Raw genomic sequence first — 24,067 nt, forward strand, 5'->3', positions numbered from 1 at the left:
CCTTGATAACGACAGAGCTAGAGCTAGACTTCCTGGACTAAAGCCCTGATACTCACTACCGATATTAGAATGGAGCCCAGGCCTGACCACGCACCACCAGGTACTGTCATCTTGATCGACTTTGAGGGCACAATCGAAGCCGAACATAGCCGAAATAGCACGGATGTTGTCCTCAACCCAGTACCGAGTTCGGATCCAAATGACCCCTTAAACTGGAGTCTGGCTCGCAAATGGGGAGCGACTTTATGCGCACTTTTCTATACCTGGAGCGTGTGTGTCTCATCTTCAGCATGCTATTCCGTTTTCGTCCCAATCCATGAGGAAAGCGGCGTGAGTATCGCAAAGTTAAACGAGGGAACTGGCTATATGTACTTGCTGTTCGGCTGGGCACTGCTCTTCTGGATACCGCTGGCATTGACCTATGGAAGGAGGGGGGTCTATTTAATATCACTTCTAGGAACTGCAATGATGAATGTCTGGGCCGGTTATGCCACGACCAATCCCACTTGGATTGCCACCAGAATCCTAATCGGGTTCTTTGGGGCGCCTTGTGAGGCCTTGGCTGGGGTTACCATGGCTGATATAGTAACTCTTCCACACCAGGCATACGCTCTTGTTTATTTCACCGCTAAAACATCCTAGTGGTTCACGCACGAGCGCGGCACGTATATGGGCCTATTTACCTTGGCCATGTTTGGAGGAACACTTGGCCCTGTCCCAGCCGGGTTCATTACTGATGCGATGGGCTGGCCCTGGGTTTTATTTTGGTGTGCGATCCTCAACGCTGTTGCATTTGTCACCTGTTTCTTTGCGATGGAGGAGACCATGTACTTCCGACAAGCCAACCATCCTGCTAGCGGACCGCTCCAGAAATCAGCTACCATCGAGGCCGACGCAGAGACTGATGCTGCCAGCCAAAGGTACCGAAAAGAAGCCACTATACAAACTGGTCCGGATGCCAATGTCCCAGGAGAGGAACATGAAAAGGAAATTGGCACGCGGGGCAATGCAGACACTAATATCTCAACTTCGTATGGTATCAAGCCATATTTTAGAAAGCTGGCCCCAATAGCTGGACGAGGGGGTCGCCCAGCTCACGTTTTGCAGAAAGTCGTTTGTTCGATCCAGATGCTGAGGTTTCCACCGGTCGTTTTTGCAGGATTTATCTACGGTTGTTATATGTGCTGGTATGCAGTCGTCAACGCAACCCTCAGCATATTCTTCGGATCGTCTCCTTACAACTTTGCACCCAGCGTGAGGCTCACCGTTCGCCATGTTTGGATACCAAATTCTTGCTGACGGGAATTAGATCGTTGGTCTGACGTATATATCTGAGATCATTGGCAGTTATCTGGCCGGATTCTGTGCCGGAAAACTTGCGGACAAGTTGAGTATTTTGCTGACTCGAAGAAACGGTGGCATCATGGAGCCTGAGTTCAGGCTATGGTGTTTCGTCGGCGGTTGTATTATCGCGCCCCTTGGGCTCTTGTTGTTCGGCGTCGGCTACGCCCATGAACTCAGCTGGGTAGCCCTCGTTTTTGGCATGGGCATGGTGGGATTCGTCAGCCCCGCTGCAGGCTCTCTTGCTGTCAGCTACGTCGTCGACTGCTATCATGAGCTTAGAGGTGAGGCTCTAATAACCGTCGTCATCATTCGCAACACAGTAAGTAATTTCAGCCCCAAAAAAAGAAAGAAAAACCATCACTCTAGGTCCTTGCTTATGCGGCTGTCCCAGATAAACTTTGGCTTCAACTATGGAGTAACTCCATGGCTGGAAAACAATGGGGCTCAAGACATGTATATCACGGTTGCAGTCCTGGCTTTTGTCACTACAGCTTCATTCCTTATTATGATCAAATGGGGACGGCAAATGAGAGTCAGATCCGGAGAAGCGTACTGGAAATATGCTAAGCGACATACATGAGTCAAATTGTTTTTATCGACCAGAACGCTTTGATGACTGGCCATAATGCCGTTTTGGTATATGCGATGGTCCTTCCAGTTTTCAAGTTGAGATAGCAATTATGGTTGAACAAAATAGATAGCATCTGGCTCTATTTTCCATTTCAATCACAAATAGTAAACACCGCACACAATCACGGCGAGGTACCAGCATCCCAGATTTCCTGGTTTCTTACGTGCATTGATTGGGTTAAGTTGAAGCCTTGATGTCCTAGCTACGGTAGGTATATAAGTTCAATAGCTACCTAGTGGCATCGTATAGATCGCGAATAGAAATACGTGATACCTAGAATCGCCGTACAAGTGGCCGTTGGGATACAAAGCCGGGGACCATCGAGGTGCTGGATATATATAAACAATCAGCGAGGATGATAGAAAGTCTCAGCAGCATAGTAGCAGCTACCATCATATCTTATTCTTATAACACAAACTTTACTCTATCTAGGTTATAGCCTTCCCTGAACCTGTAAGTTTTAAGCTATGCATTATAGTTCACTATGGGCTTGCTATACAGTAGGGACCCCTTTATACCCCTGATATCAGGCAGGTTATATATTGGTCAGAGAACACGGACTTTGTCAAGCAATGAATCACCTACACCGCAGCTAGTGCTATAATAATAATAGCCGGATCAGAACGAGGATAGTATTCATTCATATTCAACCTTCAAAACCAAGTCTTATTCCTATGTGCTATCCACGTAGATATAACATGGATACTCTTTGCTATCTGATATCCACGGATATGCCGCAGTCCACGTTAGGGGTGGGTGCTTAATTATAGCGCAGCAAGAATAGCGCCATAGGCGTCCTTAGCCTGGTAGTTCGAATCGAACAACAGGGGGCTTTCGTCTGCGCGCCAGGAATCCTAGAGGCGGTTGTTAATATCGGACTGTATACCGGAGTGAACATAGAAAAATGTATTACCTTGTCAGAAACACCCCAGACGGTAATGCCGATGCATTTCTCGACATCCAGGCACGCATTGACGACCTGTATTTCTCTTTTTTAGCACAGTCAAAGTTTGGAATGAGCCGTCTACTCACATTGACCCAGTCTTCCGAGGTGCCTCCACCAATATCAAGCTCAGTGATCGCTACTTCGGACGCACCAGTGGACGCGAGCGCCTCGAGGGCTGCCTGGCATCCGGAGGTGGGAAATCCTCCAGCACTGAGGTTTCCAGTCAGTATTTTACACGCTCGCCGTAGTCGGAGATACCTCACCCATAATGAGATTGAGAACCTAAAACGAGGTTAGTTTTATGACCATGGTCGGATAGAACTTCCAAGACACTGACCAACACCATCAATTGGAACTCCCGCAGCGATCCATTCGCCAACCTTGCTAACAAACCCCTGGGTCTTGGCATAGGAGGCATCATCCAAGCTATCATATACAGTCAACATGCCGCCATGTTCCCCGAGCTCATAGGACCTACTTGTAATCGTTGATATAAAGCTTCGCGTCGGGATCAGCGGCACGAGCAGCTTCAAACGCGATGCGGACAAAGTCCTCTCCAAGCACGTTTGAAAAAACGCTGTCGCGGAGTGTCCCATCCTCGTCGAAAATCTCATTCACCACGTCCTAGAAGTGTTAGTGAAGTTATACATAGGGGAATACTACTTGATGTACCCAAGCGTAGATCTGACCCTTGTACTGCGTCATCACACCGGTGACATGGTCCTGGATGACACTGGTCAGGGTACCGGGATCACTGATCTGGGAAACCCATGATGGAAGCTGAGAGTGCCAGACTACCAGTTGCAGTTGTTAATAAAATTGCTTAAATGGGCACACACGAGGCATTAAAACCTACCAAGCGTGTGTCCGCGAACCAGTTTGTTGTTTTCCATGGCGTAATTCACCTATACCTCTCAGTCAAGTTCACTAGGACGGAACAACAAGAACATACAACAGCGTCAGATCCAGCAAAGTTGAAGCTCCCCTGCGAAGCTACTTGGAGTCAGCCTCATGTACACTATCGGAGAAGAATCACTCACGCTCGGTTGCATCCCATTTCATGCTGTTCTCACAGGTCAGGGCACCAAAGTCAGCAGCAAGGATGGGCTCATTCTGGGCATTCTCCAGCAAGGCCTGCTCCGCAATGTTCCCGAAATATAACTTTCCAGCTGCGGTAAAGGCATCATGAAGGCTCTGCGATTCCTGCCGACTAGATATGTATGCGGATGCGACAGTGGCCAAAAGAGCGCCGCGTGCGAGGGAGGAGAAGTGTACCATTGTGAACAAAAAGACTTTGAAGAAACTGAAGAAGTCAAATACCAACGAGAGAGGCTCCTTGAGTATCAGGGTTGTCAACAACAAAGCCCAGCGTCCCTTGTGCTGAATATATAGATTCAGGGGGATTGTTGATGACGTCAATGTCTCTTGCGAAGGGAGCCATTTAGGCAGAACTACCAGTAACAAGAAAAAGTATCTCCTTGATTTTTCGGTTTGAAGTAAAGGAATTCGTGGTGGAGTTCTATCGGTGATCGAGAAAACCCCTGGTGATTTCATATAAATTAGGTTTGTGGGGTACAAGTGAGACAGACCGTGGATAAGACTATTGGGTGGTGGCCTATAGCGAAGTAGGTGGTCTACGGCCCACGAGAGCCATGCTTGTAGAATAGTCCGGGTAAAGAGACACCGGGTAATCGGAAAAAGATCAATCGGACATGGGGTCGGATGGTACTAGATCTTCAGCCTGGACCAGGGGCAAGTCCCTATGTCGATCTGCTTATCCGAGACACCGAGTGCGCCGACCCTACAAGTCTTCAAGCTGATCCATCTCCTGACTCATGGCAATGCTGATGAGTGGGGAATCCTTCCATCTTTAGAGGAGATCGACATTTGTCTTCCCAGACGTGTAGAACCCTTTTCATTTCGTCTACGGAGTATAGTTCCGATAGGTCGGGCAGGCGACCGTTCTTGAAGAAGTGAATCTTCAGCAGAAGGGCATGCCTGACGGCATGGAGCCGGCAACTGTTAAACCTCTTCTTCAGATGCTAGCTTTAAACCTCTTGTCTGAATTCAAGTCTCCTGTGGTTTGATGGATAAAATGGAGGTATATGAAGGTCATGCCAAATTAGTACAAACTCCACATTAACTAGAGAAAGATATGCTTGACCCTTGTATACGAATATATGCAACTCGGCTACCTAGGTAATTGCATCTGCCGAGCAACAGGTATGTCGTCGATATTATTGGAACCTACAGCTGTAGCATCATACCCGCACAGACCCCTCTCTCGTGAAGCAGCGCTAATTTTGTGGCTGCAGGATTTTGTTACACAACTGTCCCTGGTGCAATGCGAATTAAGGTTGAAAGGGGAAATCCTGTTATGTGCCTAGAGAGCTATCTTGGAAATAGAACGAACTTTAGAGACCCGTTATCACATAGCTTGTTTTAGATTTGGGCCGTCACGGCGCACGAGTCATTGCATTGCCTCTATATTGGGTGTATAGATCTGGGCGAGGTCTTCTTCGTTTCAGCTTATGCCACATTTCTCTCAACTTGCTTTTTATATTTATCTTCTCTAGAACTATCTCCGAGTCTGATGCAGGTCCTACCGACCAGACCTTCGTCAGAAATGATCCAGACATGTAGCTTTTCGTTGCGGGTGATAATAGCAAGATTTACCGCGCCAGCATTCATACTGGTAACTTCCCCGCCGATTTTGGTACTGAAGCCGAGATCGTCATGACCGAAACCGCCAATAACCTATTTGAGGCGGTTCAGGTCTACACTCAGTGCCTAGAACCAGCATCTGATGATTGTGGAGGCCATTGGTATGAATGGGCTCTATTTCCGCTCCTTTATAGCTGACAGGTTGGATGGTGAGTGACCAGTGCAATCTGCAGTTGCTGTACCAGGGCCGGGATCCCAACGCCAGTGGTGACTACAGCCTGCTACCATGGAAACCCGGCGTCCTGACGCTGCATGTGTAGAACCATTTTCGCTTCCTGGCCACGGTACATTCCGAAGGGTGTTGCTGTAATTAGCAGAATCTAGACTCGGCAGGTTACCGGGCCGGGTACGCAGACGACCGGAAACGAGGTGGTATCAAACTTTTATAGGAAGCTGTCAAGATATCATTATACCTCAGGCTGAAACAAGGTCGGATACTGTAGGTGTCATTCCAGTATTTACATCGCAGGTGGATAATATAATTCTAGAGCATGGAAGGCCGCCACACCCCAACCCAACGCGCTGAGGTACCCACTTTGGGGCCTGGTTAGAACTGAGAGAAAAATTGCCACATGAGACCACCGGTAAACGAGTCGGAAGAACCCGCCTCTGGAGGATTCGGTATATGATCGCCGTCAAACGCAACCCACTGGTCAGGGTACCCTGAGGCGCAATTCGAGTAATCCGTGACTGTTGCACCCCACTTCCCGGTGCAGGCTCTTCGGGCGTCGCAGGATCACAGCCATTGACCCCAACGTAGTGGTCTCGCAGCGTACGGCCGAGGTCAATCCCCAGCACGCTATCCCTAATTCCATGCTGACCGAGGTAGGCAATTGGAAGATCACCACCGTCGCAGCCGCTGATTTCAGCCCGGAAAGCACTGCAACAGCGCGAAACACGTTTGCCCGAGAGCAAGCAACCGAGTAACTCATGCCTCCTCCCCAGCTCCAGCCCGTGACGAACCGGCGAACTGGCGATCCTGGTCGATGCAATAGGAGGATTCAACCCCTTCGAGGATTTGGTCAGTGAGGGTGATATCGTCGCCATTTGTGTTTGCCCAGCCATTGCCCAGCCCCTGGGGTGCAATAAATATAGTGGGTACATCAACGGCAAGGTAGCTCAGCCCGTACAATCCGCCTTCAACGACATTGTTCATCGTGCCGTCACGCCAGTGGTACCCAATCACAAGCTTGTGAGGGATACTAGCGTCGTAGGTTTTAGGCACCTGAATAATGTATTCACAAGTTTGGCCATTGACGTCCATATAGTTGACTCCGCTGCCGAGAGTGGGACTAGTGTCGCATCCAGGGAAGCTGGCTGCGGCCGCTTGGAGAGCTAGTCCAGCAGCAGCGAGGCTAGTAACAGCTACAGGATGATGCATATCGAGAGTACAGGGTTTCTAATTGAAGAGTTGAGGGTATATCTCGAGCAGATTGTTGGGTATTCAAGAATGATGGAGGAGATATTTGGTGTGGAAGAGGCAGGCTTCCATCCTATCTGCGTCCCTTGATCTCTACCGATCTGTATGGTAGACCAGTCCAGATAAGTTGAAATCACCATGTTGTTCCATGAATGTGCTTAACACTCAAACAGGGACAACAATTGGCTCCTCTAATCCTGGATTTAGGCTATGAGGAAGCGGCACCACGTATTGCCCCTTTTCCCTGAGCTTCCGTATCCCAAAGAGTAATATTGCGGTGGAAATGCAGTTGGTCATTTAATACATCTGCCTGCACTCGAGCCCCTCGGCAATGCAGCGTCGCCTGCTTTGCCGAAGACCCTGTTTCCACGCGCTAACTAGTTCCACAGTAGTTTAGGGTCGCCGCGGCGTGTCTGTCAGTAATTAACAGGGCTGGCATGCCAAGATTACATTGGTCCAGGGCGCGTGCCTAGAACTCCTGAACGCAAGCTCAGACCTCTGAAGCCCGGGCACATGTTCTTAATGTAGTTTAAGTCCAGTTTCAGGGCTCATCCATCGGCGGAGATCCGGCTACACCTTATGGGCCCGCTTTTTTTAGTAGGAGCTATGTTTCGGAGCTCAGTCGAGATTCTCTTGTCCCTAGCCAGTAAGGTTGGGGGTATTACAGGGTTTTCGCGTCGGAGCATTCGGTAACTTCCCGTACTATGGAGTCGGACAGGTAGAGCTGGGTAGTATCAACACGCTCGGCACGTTTCCGATATACAGGTTGCCTACATTGCGATTCCTATCCATAGGGGCGGTAAGTAGGATCAGGTACAGTGTCTATACTGCTTGGCTCATCCTTGTCAGCTCTATAAAGAAGCAGATGCACCCAGGTTGTGCCAGGTCCTAGCAACTCCAAAAGTCACTGGCTGCCTTCTCTCCTTCGCTCACTCCCCTATACACTCATTTTTCTCTGGGCTGGCCCCTTTGCATTCGCTTAACCAACCTTCTTTTCACCTCATATTCATCTTCAACATGAAGCTCTCTCTTTTCGTCGCTGCGGCTATCACGCCCCTAGTATCGGCCCATTACTTCTTCGACACCCTCGTCATCGACGGTCAGGAAACCACCCCCAACCAGTACGTTCGTTCCAACACCCGTCCCGAAAAGTACAACCCGACCAAATGGAAAAACACCCGCGATGACATGACCCCCGACATGCCCGACTTCCGCTGCAACAAGGGGGCCTTCACCTTCGCCGGTCAGACCCAGACGGCCGAGGTCCAGGCTGGATCCAAGCTTGCCATGAAGCTTGGCGTCGGTGCCACCATGCAGCACCCTGGTCCTGGTCTCGTGTACATGTCCAAGGCTCCTAGTGCTGCCAACCAGTATGAGGGTGACGGTGACTGGTTCAAGATCCACGAGGAGGGCATCTGCGACACCAGCAAGGACATCAAGACCGATGCCTGGTGCACCTGGGACAAGGACCGGATCGAGTTCACTATTCCTTCTGACATTCCTGACGGAGAGTACCTTATTCGCTCTGAGCACATCGGTGAGTTTCTCGACTGCTCGTAACCTTGCTAAGACCACAAGAATGTTAACCTCCTTGTCAGGCGTCCACGGAGCGCATGACGGACAGGCTGAATTCTACTACGAGTAAGTTAACTTTTTTTTTTTCCTTCCCTTCCCTACTAGATTAGATAATAACAGCTCCCAGATGTGCCCAGGTGAAGGTCACTGGCGGTGGCAATGGATCTCCGGACGCTACTATCCAGTTCCCCGGTGGCTACAAGCAGGATGACCCATCGTTTAATTTCAGCGTCTGGGGTGGCATGAAGGACTACCCTATGCCTGGCCCCGCTGTCTACTCTGGTGGTTCCGGTTCTGGCTCTAGCTCTGAATCTAGCTCTGAATCTAGCTATGATTCTACTTCCAACGGGAGCAGTGCCGACTACTCCGGTGGCTGGCCGCAGCAGAAGGAGGCCAGTGCTTGCAGCAGCGGCTTTTACCAGCGCCGTCATACTCGTGACTTCCGCCAGTGAAGTGGTGCGCTGGAATGACCGGTATTCTGGTAGTAATGGGATGTCTCTTCGACAATCGAAGGGGTACCGACGGGGGTTGGAAGGAATACATTGGCTTCTACGCGGCTTGTACTACTTGTCAATATTGTTACCTTAAACTAGCTTGGACTGCGGCGTATCCGCAAGTGTCAGATAGCGAATGGTATATATTATATTATTTGATTATCAATGAGAGCTAACTAAATACCATCTCGAATATCCTTGGGCCGCCACGCTGGGCAAACCGTTGACTGTTAACTTTCCAGGACAGAATGGCTGTCTTTGCTGCTACAGTAAACGCCCCGGAAGTACTTACGCAGAGTCCACTTTCCCGCATTCCTACTAACAAAGTCATGTAATCATTCAATATGTACTATGATGTATGAATATTGTATCATCTTTTCATGGGAAAAAACAGGCCGAATCTCATATCCATAGCTTTTATTTTTAGCAGTAATCTCAGTGAGATATCTCCCTGTCTCTTCTATCTGCCCATATAACACCTTACGATTAATAACTTCAACCTCCCTATTTCTTTTATATAATGCAAATTATTTATGCCCCTGCTTATAGGAAAGAGTATTCTTTATTGCTTTATTTTTAATCTTAACCTCTCACTGCCTCTCCCGTACCTGCTGTATATCAGAATCAGAATTAAATGGACTTTGGATTTATATCTGTATTTGCCTGTTGGAGCTGCGGATCTATAAGACAAATAAATACTTTTAGACTGGTATATTACTTTAATAACTGTGTCAGTGCCGAAACATTACTATGTAGACATAGGTCTGCTGGTAAAGTAATCTATCTAATATCAGCTATAATATAACCTCGTAAATTAAATTATAATAGATATCTATTATCTTGTCCTCGGGGATATAGAGTGCGCCTGTTAGTTAGACCCTCATCTCGACCTGGGAGTAACACTAGGCAGTGAATGATGACTGTCAAGTCCTAACTAGATGGACTTAATATATAACGCTCATTCGCATTCTCACTCTATTTTCCCCATTTAACAACCCACGATGGGGGAAACGATTAAAGCATCAATGGCACAGACGATTCTACACAATAATACCTATACTGCGTGAATATAAAGGTAGATGTTCTCACAGGAACGCAGCGAGATTACTTATAAAAGCAAGGAATGATGTTAGATCACCGTAGAACAAAACAAGAGACGGCTTCAACATATCCGGCTGCTCAGTTCTCCGGACTGGAGACAACCTCGCCAAGGGGAAGTCGCACGAATGTCGTCTCGGGTATCATAAGACCTGAAGAACCGGCATAGAAAGCGCAAAACGCACAAACAACACTGAACGCTCCGCCAACTTTGTTGAGACGTAGGCTTGCAGTGGCATGTTCTGTGGCAATAAAGTTGGCCACGGCTAGGAAGAAAAAGGCAAGGACCAGGAAGAAGAACACACAAAGGATGGCAATGTTAGTTCTGAGTGCTGCAACCAGGAATATGAAGGTCAGAAAGCACCATAAGATCAGAAAGATGCCTAATGCAAACGTGTATGCCCGTTCATCCCCTTTATACGCAGCTTCGATCCCAAGGTAGGGGAGCAAGAACATAGCATAGCTGAGCCAGAATGCCCCATAGGAGCAATGAACAGTAGAACCAAAGGTATTGCCGACCCGAAACTCCATGATTCCAGCAATAGTCTGGATTGCACCTCCCATAAATACGGCAAGTCCGAATACCGCTTGATTCGGACCGACGTCCCCTTGGGGATTTGAATGGGGGAGTCTGCAGTCCAGTTAGTAAAGTTGGCGTATTGCTTGCAGAGGTCACGTTACCCAGCGCCGCATTCATAAAGCCCTAGAACAAAAGTGGTAAGGGCGAAAGAAAGGAGACCGAGGGGCCCAGGGTTGGCAAGTTTCATGTATTGCGGCTGAAGAACCTGCGACACCATGGCCCCCGGACGGGCAGCCGGGTCGAATTGGCGCTTCTCTGCCTCATTCTGACGCTCGATGATATCCTGCCTTCTTCCAGGAGGCAATTGATCTAATCTTGCAGCAGATGTATCCGGCATTTCTGACGACGGGTTCCCTTGTTCTGCAGCCATTGTGTGTACGGTTCCAATGCTGCAGTGAACAAGAACTGAATATATGTGCGCTGTCTTATAAAAGATACGTTCGTTAAAACAAAGAGCATCGACCAGAGGTATATATCAAATATCGACCCCACTCCTATTGAGGTCATTCATATGCCATTTACTCCGCTGTACCATTACCAGGCCCGCGGCGATACTCCAGAATATACTTTCACTTTTTACTCAATCAATATTCGTTTTCGGATATCTGTGTTCTGTGTTGCATCATAGTTCACCAGAACCAAGTAGATGGCTTCTACAAGTTTCAAAAATATGTTTTGGATAATGCAGGGAAGCCATTGCCTTTGGAATATGGTCTGTGGCAATATGAATATCATTCAACCGGATGGGCCGGATCGGGCGGATGCAACGATCGCAAGCTGGGTGCAGAGGATAGTCTTCGTTACAAACATTCTCAACTTGTCTATTGTTAATGGGAACTGATATTATCTGTCTCACCGTTGATGACTTCTGTGACATGCCCATTCGTCTTGGTTTGATCTCGCAACTACTTACTGCTTTGGTAGTGATATTAGATGTTCGGCTACTGTAAACCATAATTGTAAAGCAGAACCGACAGCGACTGATCGCTGTTTTCAATAGTAGTCCATGAAAAGATGACGGTCTCCCGACTTGACATGGTACGCAAATGCGGAACCAGGGAGGAATACCAAGGATTTGCCAGTTCGGTGTGTTAATATTGACGTCAATTGCAGATTGTATCGCCTCGCAGGTTCTATACGTGATATGTAGTAAAGAACATGTTTTTGTGGGTTCGTCTCCGCGGAGGTTTAGTATTATGTGGCTTTGCACTGGTGTCTTACGTGCAAAGACACCCCCACATAAAATCCCAATGATAATATGGAGGATGACGGTTACGGAAAACAGGTACTCGAAGGTAAACCTCGAGCTGCTGTGATAGGGCCCCTCTGCTCAGGTTATTCATACAAGTCCATCCAATGATAGCAATAATGTATCTACATCATCCATAAAAGTTCTGCAGAAAACGGTCTTATCGTGGTTAACGAGGCATTGCAATTATTCTACGAGCTTCAGGTTTAGCCGGAGAATCTCCCGGCGTAAGAGGCAGAGCGCTCGTGGAATCATGTCTGACAAGATGATCGCCCAGCTGAAGAATATGTCCTGTGTCTTGGACTACTTATGGCGGGATGCGAGGTAAAGGCCTTGTACGGACTCAACTTGGCGGTATAGGGTGAACGATGGGCAGTTGGAAAAAGAAAGTCGCGATCCCTTTATCTACTGGAACGGTGATGAAGTCGAAATAATCCTTCCACTCCTTCCCTCGAAAGACGTATTACAGGTTCCCATTGGTAATAGGGTTGAAATGACTCCTCATACTGCCCATCAAACCAGGGCCACTACGAGAGCAGTTGGCAAGAGTTGATTGTCTCGGCCCTTGAAGCGTTTCGATACCCCGGTTATTCTCGCCGATGTCGACGAGGACGCACTTTGCGAAATCGCAGCTAATCTGCCTGGGCATTAGTTTTCCACGACACAGGTTGATCTCTTCCCCGAGAGCGTTCAGCCTGAGCCAGTGACATTACCCCGTTATTCCCCGCATATTAATCGCAACCGAACGCCGGGAGCTTTAGGCCCGACACCGTACAACGGTCTTGCATGAGGGCTAGGTGCCGCCATCGCTAGAAGGCGCACGCCCGCCGGGCCCGTTCCTCGGCGATGGCATGGCTACGTCGATCCGTGCCTTTTGGGCGTCCTTCACGCTGATGGTGCTGGACCAGGGTTCCCAAGGCAGCCAGGAGTCTACTGCCCAGGCGATTGGGAATATCTAGAGGAACTTCTTCAGGGGAGGAAACCGCTGCCCGCGCGATCAAATCGCCGGGTCAGTCCGGAATAGATATAAAAGTACTTCTTTCACTCCACCATGATGAAGAGATTGCTGACATTCGGCCCCTTGTAAACCTGGGTAGGCAAAGAATATCCAATATCAACGGTAAGTTTTTGTCCTGCATGTAACCAATTACGGTCCCTGCCGAAATCTGGTTCTGAAATGACAGAAACTGGGCTAAAGCTTGAAAGAGGACAAGCCTGATTAAATTCTGCAGGCTATACCTATTCGGAGATTCTCCGGCGACATCTCAGAACCTCATTTTGACTGTGGGGAGCCATCGGTGAGAGTTTTCGGAGCAGCAGAGTTTTCCTGGGGCCCAGCAATGAAGGCGAACCACACAGTCACCATGCTGCCCCTTGCGTGGTGCGGAGCAACTGGCAACATCCGAAATCTTCCCCAGGCTGGAGAATGAGGTATTTTATGGCAGGGTCCAGTGCGCCCTGTCAGCGAGACAGCAACACCGTGCGAATCGCAATCTTGTTCTGGCCCTCGTCTCCAATGCTGGTTCTGTGGAGATTGCCCGAATGTAACCGCGCCGACCCACACCACCACGGCCGGGGAGCTGGGGAATCGCAGAGTTGGAGAAGCAGAGACTTCTTCGCCCCAGTACCACATCGTATACGCCTCTAGCCCCTGCTTGGCACCTTGGCACTGGCGAAAATTATGCGGCGCGGGGTGTTGGGGTTCTCGGCTAAGCCAGGGCTCACCGGAGGCGTATTTCTTCTGCCAGTCGCGCTGCTCGGCCTCTTTCACCTCTTTACTGTATACGGCCAGCTCTTCTGTATACGGCCAGCCCTTACTGTATACGGATAGCGACATTGCCGGACTGTTATGGCCCCCCACGATGAAATCCACGCCGTTGAAGCGCAGACTGCCCAGTATGAGTTCCGTGAGGACCTCAAGGAGGAGCCCCGGGACGAACAGGTTGAGCTGCGCCGGGAGCTCAAGGCTCGTCATATCAGTATGATTGCCATTGGAGGTGCCATTGGAACTGGCTTGATTATCGGTACAGGCAAGGCATTAACGTATGTGTACTCCGGATTCCTGCTGTGGACTGATTGACTGACCGATCCAGGGCCGGAGTAAGCTTCAAGCATCTTGGGCAAATGAACAATACTAACAACTGAATCCAGCCCGGGTCTCTCTTCATTTCCTATACCTTCATGGGCCTAATCGTGTGGACGGTGATGTGTGCTTTGGGAGAGATGGCTGCATGGCTGCCTCTGTCCAGTGGGTTCACCGGCTATGCTGCTCGATTCTGCGACCCTGCGCTGGGCTTCACGCTTGGCTGGTGGTAAGTGGTGCCTGATGATCTATTGGTTCGTATTCTGACCCTCCAGCTACTATATCAAATACATCATCCTCCCTCCGACACAGTTGACGGCTGCTGCGCTGGTCATTACCTACTGGCCGCGCACGTCCGCTGAGAACGTCAACCCGGGCGTGTGGATTGCCATCTTCATGGTGACAATCATCCTGATCAACTACTTTGGCGTCCGGATCTTCGGTGAAATGGAATTCTGGCTCTCCTCCTTCAAAGTCATTGTCATGGTCGGACTCATCCTGTGCTCGTTGGTCCTCGCTCTAGGCGGAGGGCCTGATCACGACCGTAAAGGCTTTCGTTACTGGAACGACCCTGGTGCCTTTGCTCCCAAATACGCCGAGGGCTCGCTGGGCAAGTTCCTGGCATTCTGGTCGACCATGGTCTCGGCGACGTTTGCGTATCTCGGTAAGAACTGGCTCACTATAAACGGTGATGGCTATAGCTGACCATGACAGGTACTGAACTCATCGGTGTGACTGTCGGAGAGGCCCAGAACCCTCGAAAGACCATTCCCAAGGCCATCAAGCTGACCTTCTGGCGTATTATTGTCTTTTATGTTCTCAGTGTGCTCCTCGTAGGCATGCTGGTCCCGTACGACTCCCAGGAGCTGGCCTTCGCTACCCAGTCCTCCAACTCCGCTGCTGCCTCTCCCTTTGTCGCAGCCATGAAACAGGTTCCAGCCCTGCCTCACATCCTCAATGCCTGTATTCTGGTTTTCGTCTTCTCTGCCGCCAACTCGGATCTTTACATTGCCACCCGAACTCTCTATGGTCTGGCCCGAGAACACAAGGCTCCCCAGATCTTTGCGAAGACCAACAACAGCGGTATCCCTATTTATTCTCTCGGGTTCTCGTCTCTGTTCTGCTGCCTCGCCTTCACGAGTGTGTCGGAAGGATCGAAGGACGTCTTTGGTTACTTCACTGACGTCGTCTCCATCGTTGGATGTATGTTCTCTCTATTAAAACCGCCCGTGGGCACTCCCAGCTAACCAGCGCAGTGTTGACATGGATTTCGCTCCTGATCGCCCATATCTGCTTCATCCGCGCCCGCAACGCACAGGGGGTGCCCGATGCGTCCGTCCCATACAAGGCTCCCTTGGGAATCATCGGCTCATACGTTGCCCTGTTCTTCTGTGTCCTGGTGGCATTCACGCGCAGCTTCAATGTCTTCATCCACGACTCCGAGTACGGCAAGTTCGACTACAAGACCTTCATCACAGCGTACTTGGGAATCCCTGTGTACGTCACTGCATTTTTCGCCTGGAAGTTCGTCAAGAAGACCGAGCTCGTCAAGCCTCACAATGCCGACATCTGGACTGGCAAGGCAGCTATTGACCGCGAGGAGGCCGAATTTGTCGCGCGCAAGGAGGTTGAGGATATGCATGCGCGTGGATGGAAGAAGTTTTATAACCGGTTCCTCTCCTGGTTGTTCTAGATTATACACTTACAGCCTTTAAAACATGATACATATCGGATATTTTATATAGATGGGATAGATGAACAATATACTTTTCCCGCTGTGCTCACCACAAGACATCGAGGTTATTTTAAATTTCAATACTGCAGCACCGCCTGGTGCATAATTGTGCTTATTTTTGACCCGAAAGCGACTCGACGAGGGATCGAAGAGTCCAGGCAGCAGGAAGTCGAGCAAACCATACCAAGGATCTGACGCCGGTTACTACTATGAACTCAATCAATGCAAATGGCGGAAACGGGAGATCCAAGATATGCGGGAGCAGGAGCAGAGGGGAATGCAGAAATAAAAGGCCTTCGAAAGGAAGAAAGTAGAGGACGTCCGACACGTGAGACTCTCTCAAGAGCAGAAAAGACGCGAAACTGCCCTTTCTTCGCAAAACTACCGGAAAGAGCTTTGTTTTGCCATGTATTCTACAGACCATGCCACTAAGTACACCGAGCTCTACAACCTTGACGACGAGGGCGCTCTGACGGAGCCGCTGACGGAGCGCCCGTCATAGCATATATACGGCCACATGTATCTTACCGCGGAACGTGGCTGCGATTTTGGACCGTTGTCTTTTCCTAAACACGTAACTCTCGACACTTGCCAATTGGTATCGTGCGGCGCGGAATTCGATTTGACCTTGGGAATTTCTCTGGCTACCGAGAACCCTTCCAGTACCGTCAATAATATAGTACTACGTACTAGACATGCTTTATTTAGAAGTCACTCCATCCAACTCCGTGCTGCTTTGTAGAGACAAAATGCGAACTCAGAATAAAACAGGCGTTTATCGTGTGGAGTGGACGGAAGGAATTCAAACGACTTTCGTAGGACAGCGGGCGCAATGAGAGGCCGCCTAAGTCGCTACTTTGATTTTGTTAAGCTTTCTTCGACCTCGTTGGTGATGTTTCGGATGTTTACCGTGGAAGAAGCCGCTAGTTGTTATATGTTGCGCATCAACTTGAAGTATATATCATGGCTTAATCCTACTTATAAACACCCCTTGAGCCTGTGATTACCCACGCCACCATGATGATAACACCCTCCAAAGCAACAGCCTTAGTTAGCAGCTTTGACATGACTCCGTCACAAACAACTCTGAATAACAGGCAATAGTTTGATCTGTCATTCACAAGACTGAGCAAGCAGAGAGACAGGAGACAGGCTTGGCAAGGAATAAAATCAGTCGCGGCAGAAGAACGCGAGGAAGGTATCTTTATCAAGATCCCCATTAATAAATCGACTGTTATTCTTAACAGAACCGCCGTTGAGATGATGCTTGCGGACTACCGATTGTTCTTGACCGTCAACCATGTCTCCATTGAAGACGCGGGAGTTGTCGATATCAGTGTCTTTAGAACAATGACAGACCAGCTCGGCTTGTCGATTATGTTCACAGTCCTCAAATAAGGTACAGCAATTGCTCCCACCATCTGTGGTTGCAACCTTGCTTAGTATATTGCTTCTTTTCGATAGGGGTCTGGTGCGAACATACGTGGTGAGCCGCCTTGGTCTCGTGGACTCGATACAACAGAGCTTGACTGAAAGCCAACCACAATTTCATCCTGAAAACGAGCGCTGCGAACTTCTGAATGGTCTTGTCGCACGTGGACGACTTGCGCAACTCCCATATCACGTTGAGTCGCAAGCTGAGTTACCTGTAAATGGTTGTAGCAAAGCAAGATCAGCGACCAATACATGCGCTCTCAACGAATAGACCTACATCTTGTTGCGAAATGTCACGGTTGGAAGCCATATTAACGTCTAGTTTCGAGCTGCGGATATATAATGGAGTTGGAATCAGTAGTGGCCAGAATTGCTGATCTGCAACAGCTTGCATGACATGAGAAGGCAAATGGTACGACACTGGGGAGCAAATCTCTCAGCGGCACAGATTGCTATTTAAGTATCACACAAGCCTCGTCTCTTGTTCTTTCTTTGTTAACCCTGCTACGCTAAGGCCTCTCACCATCATGCAAAGTGACTGCGCCGTTGACAGGAAAGAGCACATTGTTTGTGAAATATAGCGTCATCTAAATTTGTCTGAATGCTGCCATAAGCCTCTTTCTTTCCATTTACAGGCACCCTTAGTGTCCCATGATCTTACCACATCTATGTGCGCGACCTGCTTTGAATGTGAACTGTGGAACGAACCTATGACAGAAGTCTACCTGCCCCCCTCAGTTCCTCGACTTCGTGCTTCGAGTTAGAGTTCCGGTGATTGAACTAGTACTCCAGAGGCTTTTGGGGCGCGAAAACAGCCCCGATTATTGGCCAAATATTTTTGGACAATCTTGCCTCGAGTCATGGGCGTCACACGCCATAGCTCTCTGGTCTCATTGGTAGCAGTGCGTCCGTGCAGCGCAGCGGCCCACGACCATGGCTGCGGGATCGGCATTCTTGCGCGTCTCCGCGCGATCCGCTTTCCTGAGGCGGCAAGTCTTCGAAGTCAACTACGACCCAAAGAGAAGGAATTGGAAAAACTCAGACACGAAACGTGCCGAAGAAGGCTAGGAACGCCAAGGGATGAACAGGACATGAACCACAAGAACCATGTGTGGGTCAATTGGGTGCGTATAAAAGATTATGTAAGGCTTATGTACAGCAACCGTCGACGGGAATCTACTTGGGAAACAATAGAGGTTGCTAATTAGAGAACGACGAGCAGCTGCTAAACTTTGTCCAGAAGCAAAAAGGATATCAGACACTGTTATTTTTAGGGATTACGAGAAATATTACTGGATACAAGTGTGATAATCGCATTTCAGTAACGGAGCATCGTCAGATATTGTTGATATTAAGTCCTACGATCAACTGGCGGTTTGCCCCGGGCCTATGTTGGTTAATGCTGGAAAGACAATGGTGTTGAGCATTACAATGAAGGCGTATTTGGAAACTGATTGTGGCAGTAAATTCTTCATATTATTTAATCAGCTTCATTGTGTATTTAACTGCGATACCTGATAAATAAAACCTTTTAAACACGATGCTATTGACCTTCAAGAAAAAAATATCGATACTGAGATCAAAAATGAGACTCGCGAAGTTTTCAAAATCATAACAATCCAAGACTAGTAACTGATCTGAATGGAGCAAATCGATTATGAGAAAAAGGTGTAAACAAACGACATCACAAAACCATTAGACACCCGAGTCTGTTGCCACTGCAGAGAGGAAGGGAAAAACCGACCCGCGTCGGGGAAAAACCTTCTGTCTCTTGCGGTTTGAGGGCAAAATTGAATGAAAAAATGACAAAGACTTTGCAGCAACATGAACAGACAGACACCTTTTACTTCTTTTTCCCACCCTTCCCGCTTGAGCCACTAGAGCTGTGCCGATCTGGCTGTTGAGGGGATTGGCCTGAAGCCCCAGGACGAGGGTCTAGTCCCATCCCAGTCGGACCAGGGGGAGCAGGAGGCAGATCTCCTGGTCTGTACGGGTTCGGTCTCCGAGCTCGCTCAGCCCGGTCTGCCGCGGCACGGGCGTCTATAGCTCGACCCAGTCCAGCAGGAGGAGGGGGAGGCAATCCTGCTGCACCAAACGGGTGTGAACGAGGGCTTTGGCTTTGCTGTCGAGACAATGGGTTTGCAGCAGAGCTGCCTGTGGCCCCTCCAGAACGGGAGCCGGGCCTGCTGTGCTGGCTGGCGGATGAAGAGGAGCTCGAGCTCCGCACAGACGGGGTTGCCGATGTTCTTCCTGGCACAGTGGCGGCCTGCGAGAAACCCAAGTCGCGAGGAGGGCGTCCGCCAAGTTCGGGGCTGGGATCGTTAATGGGGTCAACCGGTCGTGACACTGGAGGAGGAACTTCGTAGTGAAGAGAGGGATCAGAGTGCATCCCGCTCCCTCGACCTGGGTTTGTGGTGTAGTTGCTGCCTCCCGAGGCTCCTCCTCGCCTGCGAGGTGTGCCAGTGTAGTAAGACATGTTGAGTTGGGTTTGGGTTGGGGTTGGGTATTCTGTTTGACTGGTGTTGCGATGCGGAATCGGTGGACTGGATGGTTCAGGAATTGACTGATGTTCGAATGAGGAATTGATGGCTGGATGATTGACGAACGGGCTGGCAAGAAGGAGGTATTTATGCCCTGTCAAGCTGGAAGCTGTGATGTAGCATCTTGGTGGTCGCGAATGATGCTTTAACTTAGGGCTGTGAATGGAAGTGTCCATGATACAAGTTTCATCAGTTCATGCACCTTTGCAACCTACATTATGAAAAAGCTATTGCTATTCAACGAGGGCCTAGAGCCTGCGAGATTGTTTCAAACCATGTACAGCTCTTTTGTGTATTCAGTTGAGTTGTATCAGGACCAGTCAATGAGACTTAATGAAACCATATCAACATGATATAGTTAATATGCGCATAACTTTGAACGTGCGACATTTAGCATAAACGACCTTGCAATGCAGTGAACCATGAAGGTCTGCTTAGATAATAACCTCGCACAATGAGTCGCCAGTTAAGTAGAGACTATTGTCCGACGAGCTGTCCCATTGTGGGGGAGTCGCCATTGATGGCCAATTGAGGTGCCTGGCCACAATAGATGTCTTATCAATGCGAATAATCCAATCCATGAATACGGCCTAGTTGCACTAACTCTCCATGAAGTCATTCTCCAAGGAGTATGGTCACTGCCAATCGGAATCTACGACTGTAAGCGGACAGGATAGCCCTAACGGGAAATATAGGGCATATGGCTCTGGCGAGCTCTGGGGTAAGCCATACCCAACCAGGGCAGTAAATCTGCTATGTATACTTATCATGATTCTCTGTGTTCCAAATGACCCTACAGCTGGTCCCATGTTACCATCACCACCTCGTTAAACCAACACCTGTGTTCGCGTTCGAACAAGACCATCCCCATGGCATTCCTTTCCAAAGCAAAGTCAACAGAGGACATGCCCGACGACAAGAACGTGAGCGCCGGTCAAGTCAAGAATGTCAACAATCGTACGCCGGCACTTGGCTACGACGCCGTTCTGCACCAGCGACGGTCCACAGCCACCCTTCTGTTCCAATCGCCATCGGCACGCCGTTGATCGACGCAATGTACGGCGGCGGACCGCCCCTCGCTGCTTATCAGATGGCTCGTGGTTACGTGCCAGGCATGGCGGTGTCAGTCGCCGAGCTTGCATCCCGATATCCACCAGCTGGTGTTGATCCTGTTCTGTCAGCTATTTGATTCCAGTCGCAATCAGTCTCGCACATCATCGGACTGAGGTTAACTAAGCCCGCTTTCATTGCGTTCCACCGCTGGGGACATTTGTGAACTTCGTGGCTCTCTGTTGGATTGCGTTTCAGGTCGTGCTTTTTAGTATGCCAGTCGCTATTGCCACCACTCAGACTGAAATGAACTACGCATCAGTTGTCTTGGTTGGATTTGCTTCCACGGCCTTTGTTTGGTACATCGACAATGCAAGAAAATGTAAGCTTTCTTTGTAGAATCCATGACAGGCAGTGAGCTAACAGGTTGCAGCATACAAAGGGCCTCCGGAGTCAGGTTGCATTGGATGCTAAACTACTTTGCAATGTGGTTTTTGATGATTGGTTTCTTTTGTTACCTTTATTAAGCTCAGGACAGCTCTCCTTTTTGTCTTGGTTTCATATCGTCTATCAATACTATATCGTCGTTTGGCTGGAATGTACCCTGGCCGCTGTACTGTCCACCGTTGTTTGGCCGCAAATTACTGATTCCACTGCAGCACTGAACTATGAAACAAGGAACATTACGTACAATTTGAGCAACTGGCATTTACAATCATAGCTTTGCAATCGAGTCATGGTCAGTAAAGAGTCGTTCAACCACGCTCCTCGCAGCGACACCCTCCTGTCAATAGCCCCGTCAATGTAAACTCGCCATCCATAATCCCAGTCGGATCTGACCATTAGAACACGTCCGTGGTCCTTCTGCAGCTCAGACAGGTACTTGGACATCTCACCTGGTGCCCATATACCTTATCCGCCCTTGGACCAGGGATCATTCACCCAGTCATGCGTCAAATATGAAGTCACATTAACATCAGGGCACACGTACTGATTAAGACTGGTCTCAATCCCATCACTGGCCTCTCGAGTCCCAAGATACCCGTTATACCCGAATCCGATGAGATAATTGCCGCTTCCCTCGTTCCGGCCGGTGCCGTTGTGGCCGGAGAACGGGAGCACCCACGGCGAAGTACTATATGTATTCACATTGCAAGCCAAGGAGATTCAGATTGGTCTAGCTTGAAATGGAATTTCCCCCTCTTGTTCATATAGCCTCTGTGAATTCCCTCTCGGCGCGGAGGGCTGAACGGAGGGTTGAACTTGATATCCCTGAGGACGTTCCTTCATCATAAAAAGTCAGTACTGGACAGACATTGCACTCGATGCTGGACTTACAGGGGAATTGTGCAAACGACATACTGCCTGAGTCTTAAGGCCGATGGTGACGGACGCGGGAGTCCACTGGAAACCTTCCTTGCTACGAGGCATGCTGCACTCACTTGCTATTCAGGTACAATAGGAGCTAGTAGCTGTCGGCGTTAATGCCATACACCCAATACCCATTGTGTATTATTAAATACAATAAGACTCTATTTATATGATCTTATCAGCATCCATGAATGGATGATACCAATTACCGAATCGGGAAATGTCACTCAATCGGCAAAGAGAGGCACTGCGTATGCAGCCATCGAGTCTCCCTAACAATTGTCTTCAACGATGTCTTCCAGTGCTCGAATAACCCTTCCCAATAGTTGTAAATATGGCCAGTCCACGTCACTGTTCATCAACAATAAGTGTGTAACTGGCTCTGGCTCGTTTCACTGCGCTCAAGCCTGCGTAAGTCCCGCTCCCCAGTACATCCTCATTCACACACTCATTCTCTCGCCTTGCAGGACCGAAGAACAAATCCTAAATTTCCCCACGGCCAACCGAGGCGATATCGACAAGGCCGTCGCTTCTGCGCGAGCTGCCTCTGAGGGCCCTTGGTCGGAGTTCGCACCGGCGGATCGCGGGCAATATCTGTTCAAGCTGGTCGAATTGATTCAACGCGACCGCGAGCTTTTGGCTGCAATCGACATCCTTGACAATGGCAAACCATTCAGTGCAGCCCTGGAAGAAGATCTGGAGGAGTCGTACTAGGTGTTTAAATACTACGAGACTATTATGGGCTCAGCAGCCACCAATCTCAAGAACATCAAGCTGGAATGTGGCGAGAAAAGCCCTAGTATTGTATTCGCTGATGCCGAACTCGACCAGGCTGTCAAGCGGACTTATATGGGGATCATAGGGAACCAGGGCGAGGTGAGTATACTCCATCCGTGGGGTTTGTAGTGTGAATATATGGCTAATTGCTCAGATTTGCACGACGACAAGCTATATTTATGCCCTCGAAGACATCTAGGACGAGTTCCGACGCAGATTCGTCGCTGAGGCCCGCTCGTAGAACATTGGCGAACCCTTTGCCCAAGACACCACGGAGGAAGCCATCATCTCGAAACCCCAGCACGACAAGGTCCTCAACTACATTGAGCAGGGCAAGAAGGGCGGAGCAAGACTCTTAGCTGGTGGTGGCGTCCATAATGGCACCAAGGGATACTTTATTGAGCCTACGGTGATTCAGTTCGTTTTCAGTCCCAGAGTTCTTATGTGATATGGGTGGTGTGTTGTCGCACGTCGTTAAGCCTGACATTCGGGCTGACTACTATGTTCCGATCCTGGACAGAATGATACACATGTACCTTCAGTATCAGGATTGTAAGGAGTGCCATCAATAGATTGCCGAGTTAAGGTAGCGGCTGGCAGTGTTGCCCTCGTCCGCTGTTGGAGTTTTGGTTGCCTGACCGCGATCCCCTCATGTAATCCTTCAGAAGCATACGTCGCAGAGGCAAAGACAGAGTGCAGGACAGCAGCAGGCCCTGATCCATCGCTGCTCGAACGTCTGGCAGTCAGCGATAGCCCGAGCGCCTTTTGGTCGACGAACCGACACTGAAAAGCGCTTTCTGTAGCCCCCGCAGGGAGATTTGGAGTTTGTGCATCGCTCGCAGGATTGCTTCGTTTCGTCGCATTTGAGTCGCTTCTTGCGATTCGTAATGCAGCCTGTCGAGCTGTTAGCAGCCGTTATCAACCGGTATACGAGGACACACCGTTCCGGCATTTCGGAGCTCTAGGCATTTACGGGGAATAATCCATTATCTAGGTTCACTGAAGCAGACAACAGA

General features: G+C 49.3%; 11 protein-coding genes across 11 annotated transcripts; 6 read left to right on the forward strand and 5 right to left on the reverse strand.

Moving 5' to 3' along the window:
- The first annotated feature begins 7 nt into the window (after window positions 1-7).
- Window positions 8-2,053, forward strand: ASPSYDRAFT_137384 (uncharacterized protein). Its single transcript, XM_040840789.1, has 4 exons — window positions 8-585; window positions 643-1,254; window positions 1,310-1,663; window positions 1,736-2,053. The coding sequence occupies exons 1-4, from the start codon at window positions 70-72 to the stop codon at window positions 1,922-1,924; spliced, it is 1,671 nt and encodes a 556-aa protein (XP_040696588.1). The 5' UTR covers window positions 8-69; the 3' UTR covers window positions 1,925-2,053.
- A 392-nt stretch (window positions 2,054-2,445) lies between these two features.
- Window positions 2,446-4,262, reverse strand: ASPSYDRAFT_188581 (endo-1,4-beta-xylanase). Its single transcript, XM_040843607.1, has 10 exons — window positions 3,962-4,262; window positions 3,874-3,914; window positions 3,778-3,826; window positions 3,594-3,715; window positions 3,400-3,545; window positions 3,259-3,347; window positions 3,185-3,203; window positions 3,008-3,131; window positions 2,889-2,954; window positions 2,446-2,829 (listed from the first exon to the last, which is right to left on the reverse strand). The coding sequence occupies exons 1-10, from the start codon at window positions 4,197-4,199 to the stop codon at window positions 2,740-2,742; spliced, it is 984 nt and encodes a 327-aa protein (XP_040696589.1). The 5' UTR covers window positions 4,200-4,262; the 3' UTR covers window positions 2,446-2,739.
- Window positions 4,263-6,040: 1,778 nt separating this feature from the next.
- ASPSYDRAFT_51465 (uncharacterized protein) lies at window positions 6,041-6,840 on the reverse strand. The gene has a single exon (XM_040848296.1). The coding sequence runs from the start codon at window positions 6,690-6,692 to the stop codon at window positions 6,060-6,062; it is 633 nt and encodes a 210-aa protein (XP_040696590.1). The 5' UTR covers window positions 6,693-6,840; the 3' UTR covers window positions 6,041-6,059.
- A 1,242-nt stretch (window positions 6,841-8,082) lies between these two features.
- On the forward strand, window positions 8,083-9,092 carry ASPSYDRAFT_163858 (lytic polysaccharide monooxygenase auxiliary activity family 9 protein; the record flags this gene model as incomplete). The annotated part of the gene is made up of 3 exons (XM_040843204.1): window positions 8,083-8,602; window positions 8,664-8,706; window positions 8,768-9,092. The coding sequence occupies 3 exons, from the start codon at window positions 8,083-8,085 to the stop codon at window positions 9,090-9,092; spliced, it is 888 nt and encodes a 295-aa protein (XP_040696591.1).
- A 1,221-nt stretch (window positions 9,093-10,313) lies between these two features.
- Window positions 10,314-11,029, reverse strand: ASPSYDRAFT_163855 (acetate uptake transporter family protein; the record flags this gene model as incomplete). Its single annotated transcript, XM_040843203.1, has 2 exons — window positions 10,314-10,863; window positions 10,914-11,029. The coding sequence occupies 2 exons, from the start codon at window positions 11,027-11,029 to the stop codon at window positions 10,314-10,316; spliced, it is 666 nt and encodes a 221-aa protein (XP_040696592.1).
- A 2,881-nt stretch (window positions 11,030-13,910) lies between these two features.
- On the forward strand, window positions 13,911-15,837 carry ASPSYDRAFT_163731 (uncharacterized protein; the record flags this gene model as incomplete). Its single annotated transcript, XM_040843187.1, has 5 exons — window positions 13,911-14,108; window positions 14,213-14,373; window positions 14,420-14,808; window positions 14,859-15,347; window positions 15,401-15,837. The coding sequence occupies 5 exons, from the start codon at window positions 13,911-13,913 to the stop codon at window positions 15,835-15,837; spliced, it is 1,674 nt and encodes a 557-aa protein (XP_040696593.1).
- Window positions 15,838-16,965: 1,128 nt separating this feature from the next.
- Window positions 16,966-17,940, reverse strand: ASPSYDRAFT_560395 (uncharacterized protein). Its single transcript, XM_040849141.1, has 3 exons — window positions 17,591-17,940; window positions 17,363-17,525; window positions 16,966-17,300 (listed from the first exon to the last, which is right to left on the reverse strand). The coding sequence occupies exons 1-3, from the start codon at window positions 17,705-17,707 to the stop codon at window positions 17,050-17,052; spliced, it is 531 nt and encodes a 176-aa protein (XP_040696594.1). The 5' UTR covers window positions 17,708-17,940; the 3' UTR covers window positions 16,966-17,049.
- Window positions 17,841-18,850, forward strand: ASPSYDRAFT_51471 (uncharacterized protein). Its single transcript, XM_040848297.1, has one exon. It carries the CDS (start codon window positions 18,174-18,176, stop codon window positions 18,519-18,521), a length of 348 nt encoding a protein of 115 aa, XP_040696595.1. The 5' UTR covers window positions 17,841-18,173; the 3' UTR covers window positions 18,522-18,850.
- A 135-nt stretch (window positions 18,851-18,985) lies between these two features.
- Window positions 18,986-19,862, reverse strand: ASPSYDRAFT_1165156 (uncharacterized protein). Its single transcript, XM_040840159.1, has one exon. It carries the CDS (start codon window positions 19,787-19,789, stop codon window positions 19,157-19,159), a length of 633 nt encoding a protein of 210 aa, XP_040696596.1. The 5' UTR covers window positions 19,790-19,862; the 3' UTR covers window positions 18,986-19,156.
- A 2,883-nt stretch (window positions 19,863-22,745) lies between these two features.
- On the forward strand, window positions 22,746-22,958 carry ASPSYDRAFT_102396 (uncharacterized protein; the record flags this gene model as incomplete). The annotated part of the gene is made up of 1 exon (XM_040839759.1): window positions 22,746-22,958. A coding segment is annotated over one exon (213 nt), but the record flags the coding sequence as incomplete, so codon positions are not given.
- A 54-nt stretch (window positions 22,959-23,012) lies between these two features.
- On the forward strand, window positions 23,013-23,180 carry ASPSYDRAFT_163912 (uncharacterized protein; the record flags this gene model as incomplete). The annotated part of the gene is made up of 1 exon (XM_040843210.1): window positions 23,013-23,180. The coding sequence occupies one exon, from the start codon at window positions 23,013-23,015 to the stop codon at window positions 23,178-23,180; it is 168 nt and encodes a 55-aa protein (XP_040696598.1).
- Between the last annotated feature and the right edge of the window lie 887 nt (window positions 23,181-24,067).

This window comes from Aspergillus sydowii, assembly GCF_001890705.1.
Source record: "Aspergillus sydowii CBS 593.65 unplaced genomic scaffold ASPSYscaffold_18, whole genome shotgun sequence".
Taxonomy (NCBI): domain Eukaryota; kingdom Fungi; phylum Ascomycota; class Eurotiomycetes; order Eurotiales; family Aspergillaceae; genus Aspergillus; species Aspergillus sydowii.

Excerpts from the sequence above, each read along its gene's own strand:
- ASPSYDRAFT_137384 (XM_040840789.1), top strand. The coding sequence starts at position 70 with ATGGAGCCCAGGCCTGACCACGCACCACCAGGTACTGTCATCTTGATC. Across the intron at positions 586-642 it reads GGGTTACCATGGCTGATATA|TGGTTCACGCACGAGCGCGG; the intron begins GTAACTCTTCCA and ends AAAACATCCTAG. Across the intron at positions 1,664-1,735 it reads TCGTCATCATTCGCAACACA|ATAAACTTTGGCTTCAACTA; the intron begins GTAAGTAATTTC and ends CGGCTGTCCCAG.
- ASPSYDRAFT_188581 (XM_040843607.1), bottom strand. The coding sequence starts at position 4,199 with ATGGTACACTTCTCCTCCCTCGCACGCGGCGCTCTTTTGGCCACTGTC. Across the intron at positions 3,348-3,399 it reads CTTTATATCAACGATTACAA|CTTGGATGATGCCTCCTATG; the intron begins GTAGGTCCTATG and ends TGTATATGATAG. Across the intron at positions 2,830-2,888 it reads TCTGGGGTGTTTCTGACAAG|GATTCCTGGCGCGCAGACGA; the intron begins GTAATACATTTT and ends AACCGCCTCTAG.
- ASPSYDRAFT_51465 (XM_040848296.1), bottom strand. The coding sequence starts at position 6,692 with ATGGCGACGATATCACCCTCACTGACCAAATCCTCGAAGGGGTTGAAT.
- ASPSYDRAFT_560395 (XM_040849141.1), bottom strand. The coding sequence starts at position 17,707 with ATGCAAGCTGTTGCAGATCAGCAATTCTGGCCACTACTGATTCCAACT. Across the intron at positions 17,526-17,590 it reads GTGACATTTCGCAACAAGAT|GTAACTCAGCTTGCGACTCA; the intron begins GTAGGTCTATTC and ends AACCATTTACAG. Across the intron at positions 17,301-17,362 it reads AGACCAAGGCGGCTCACCAC|ATGGTGGGAGCAATTGCTGT; the intron begins GTATGTTCGCAC and ends TTGCAACCACAG.
- ASPSYDRAFT_51471 (XM_040848297.1), top strand. The coding sequence starts at position 18,174 with ATGGGCGTCACACGCCATAGCTCTCTGGTCTCATTGGTAGCAGTGCGT.
- ASPSYDRAFT_1165156 (XM_040840159.1), bottom strand. The coding sequence starts at position 19,789 with ATGTCTTACTACACTGGCACACCTCGCAGGCGAGGAGGAGCCTCGGGA.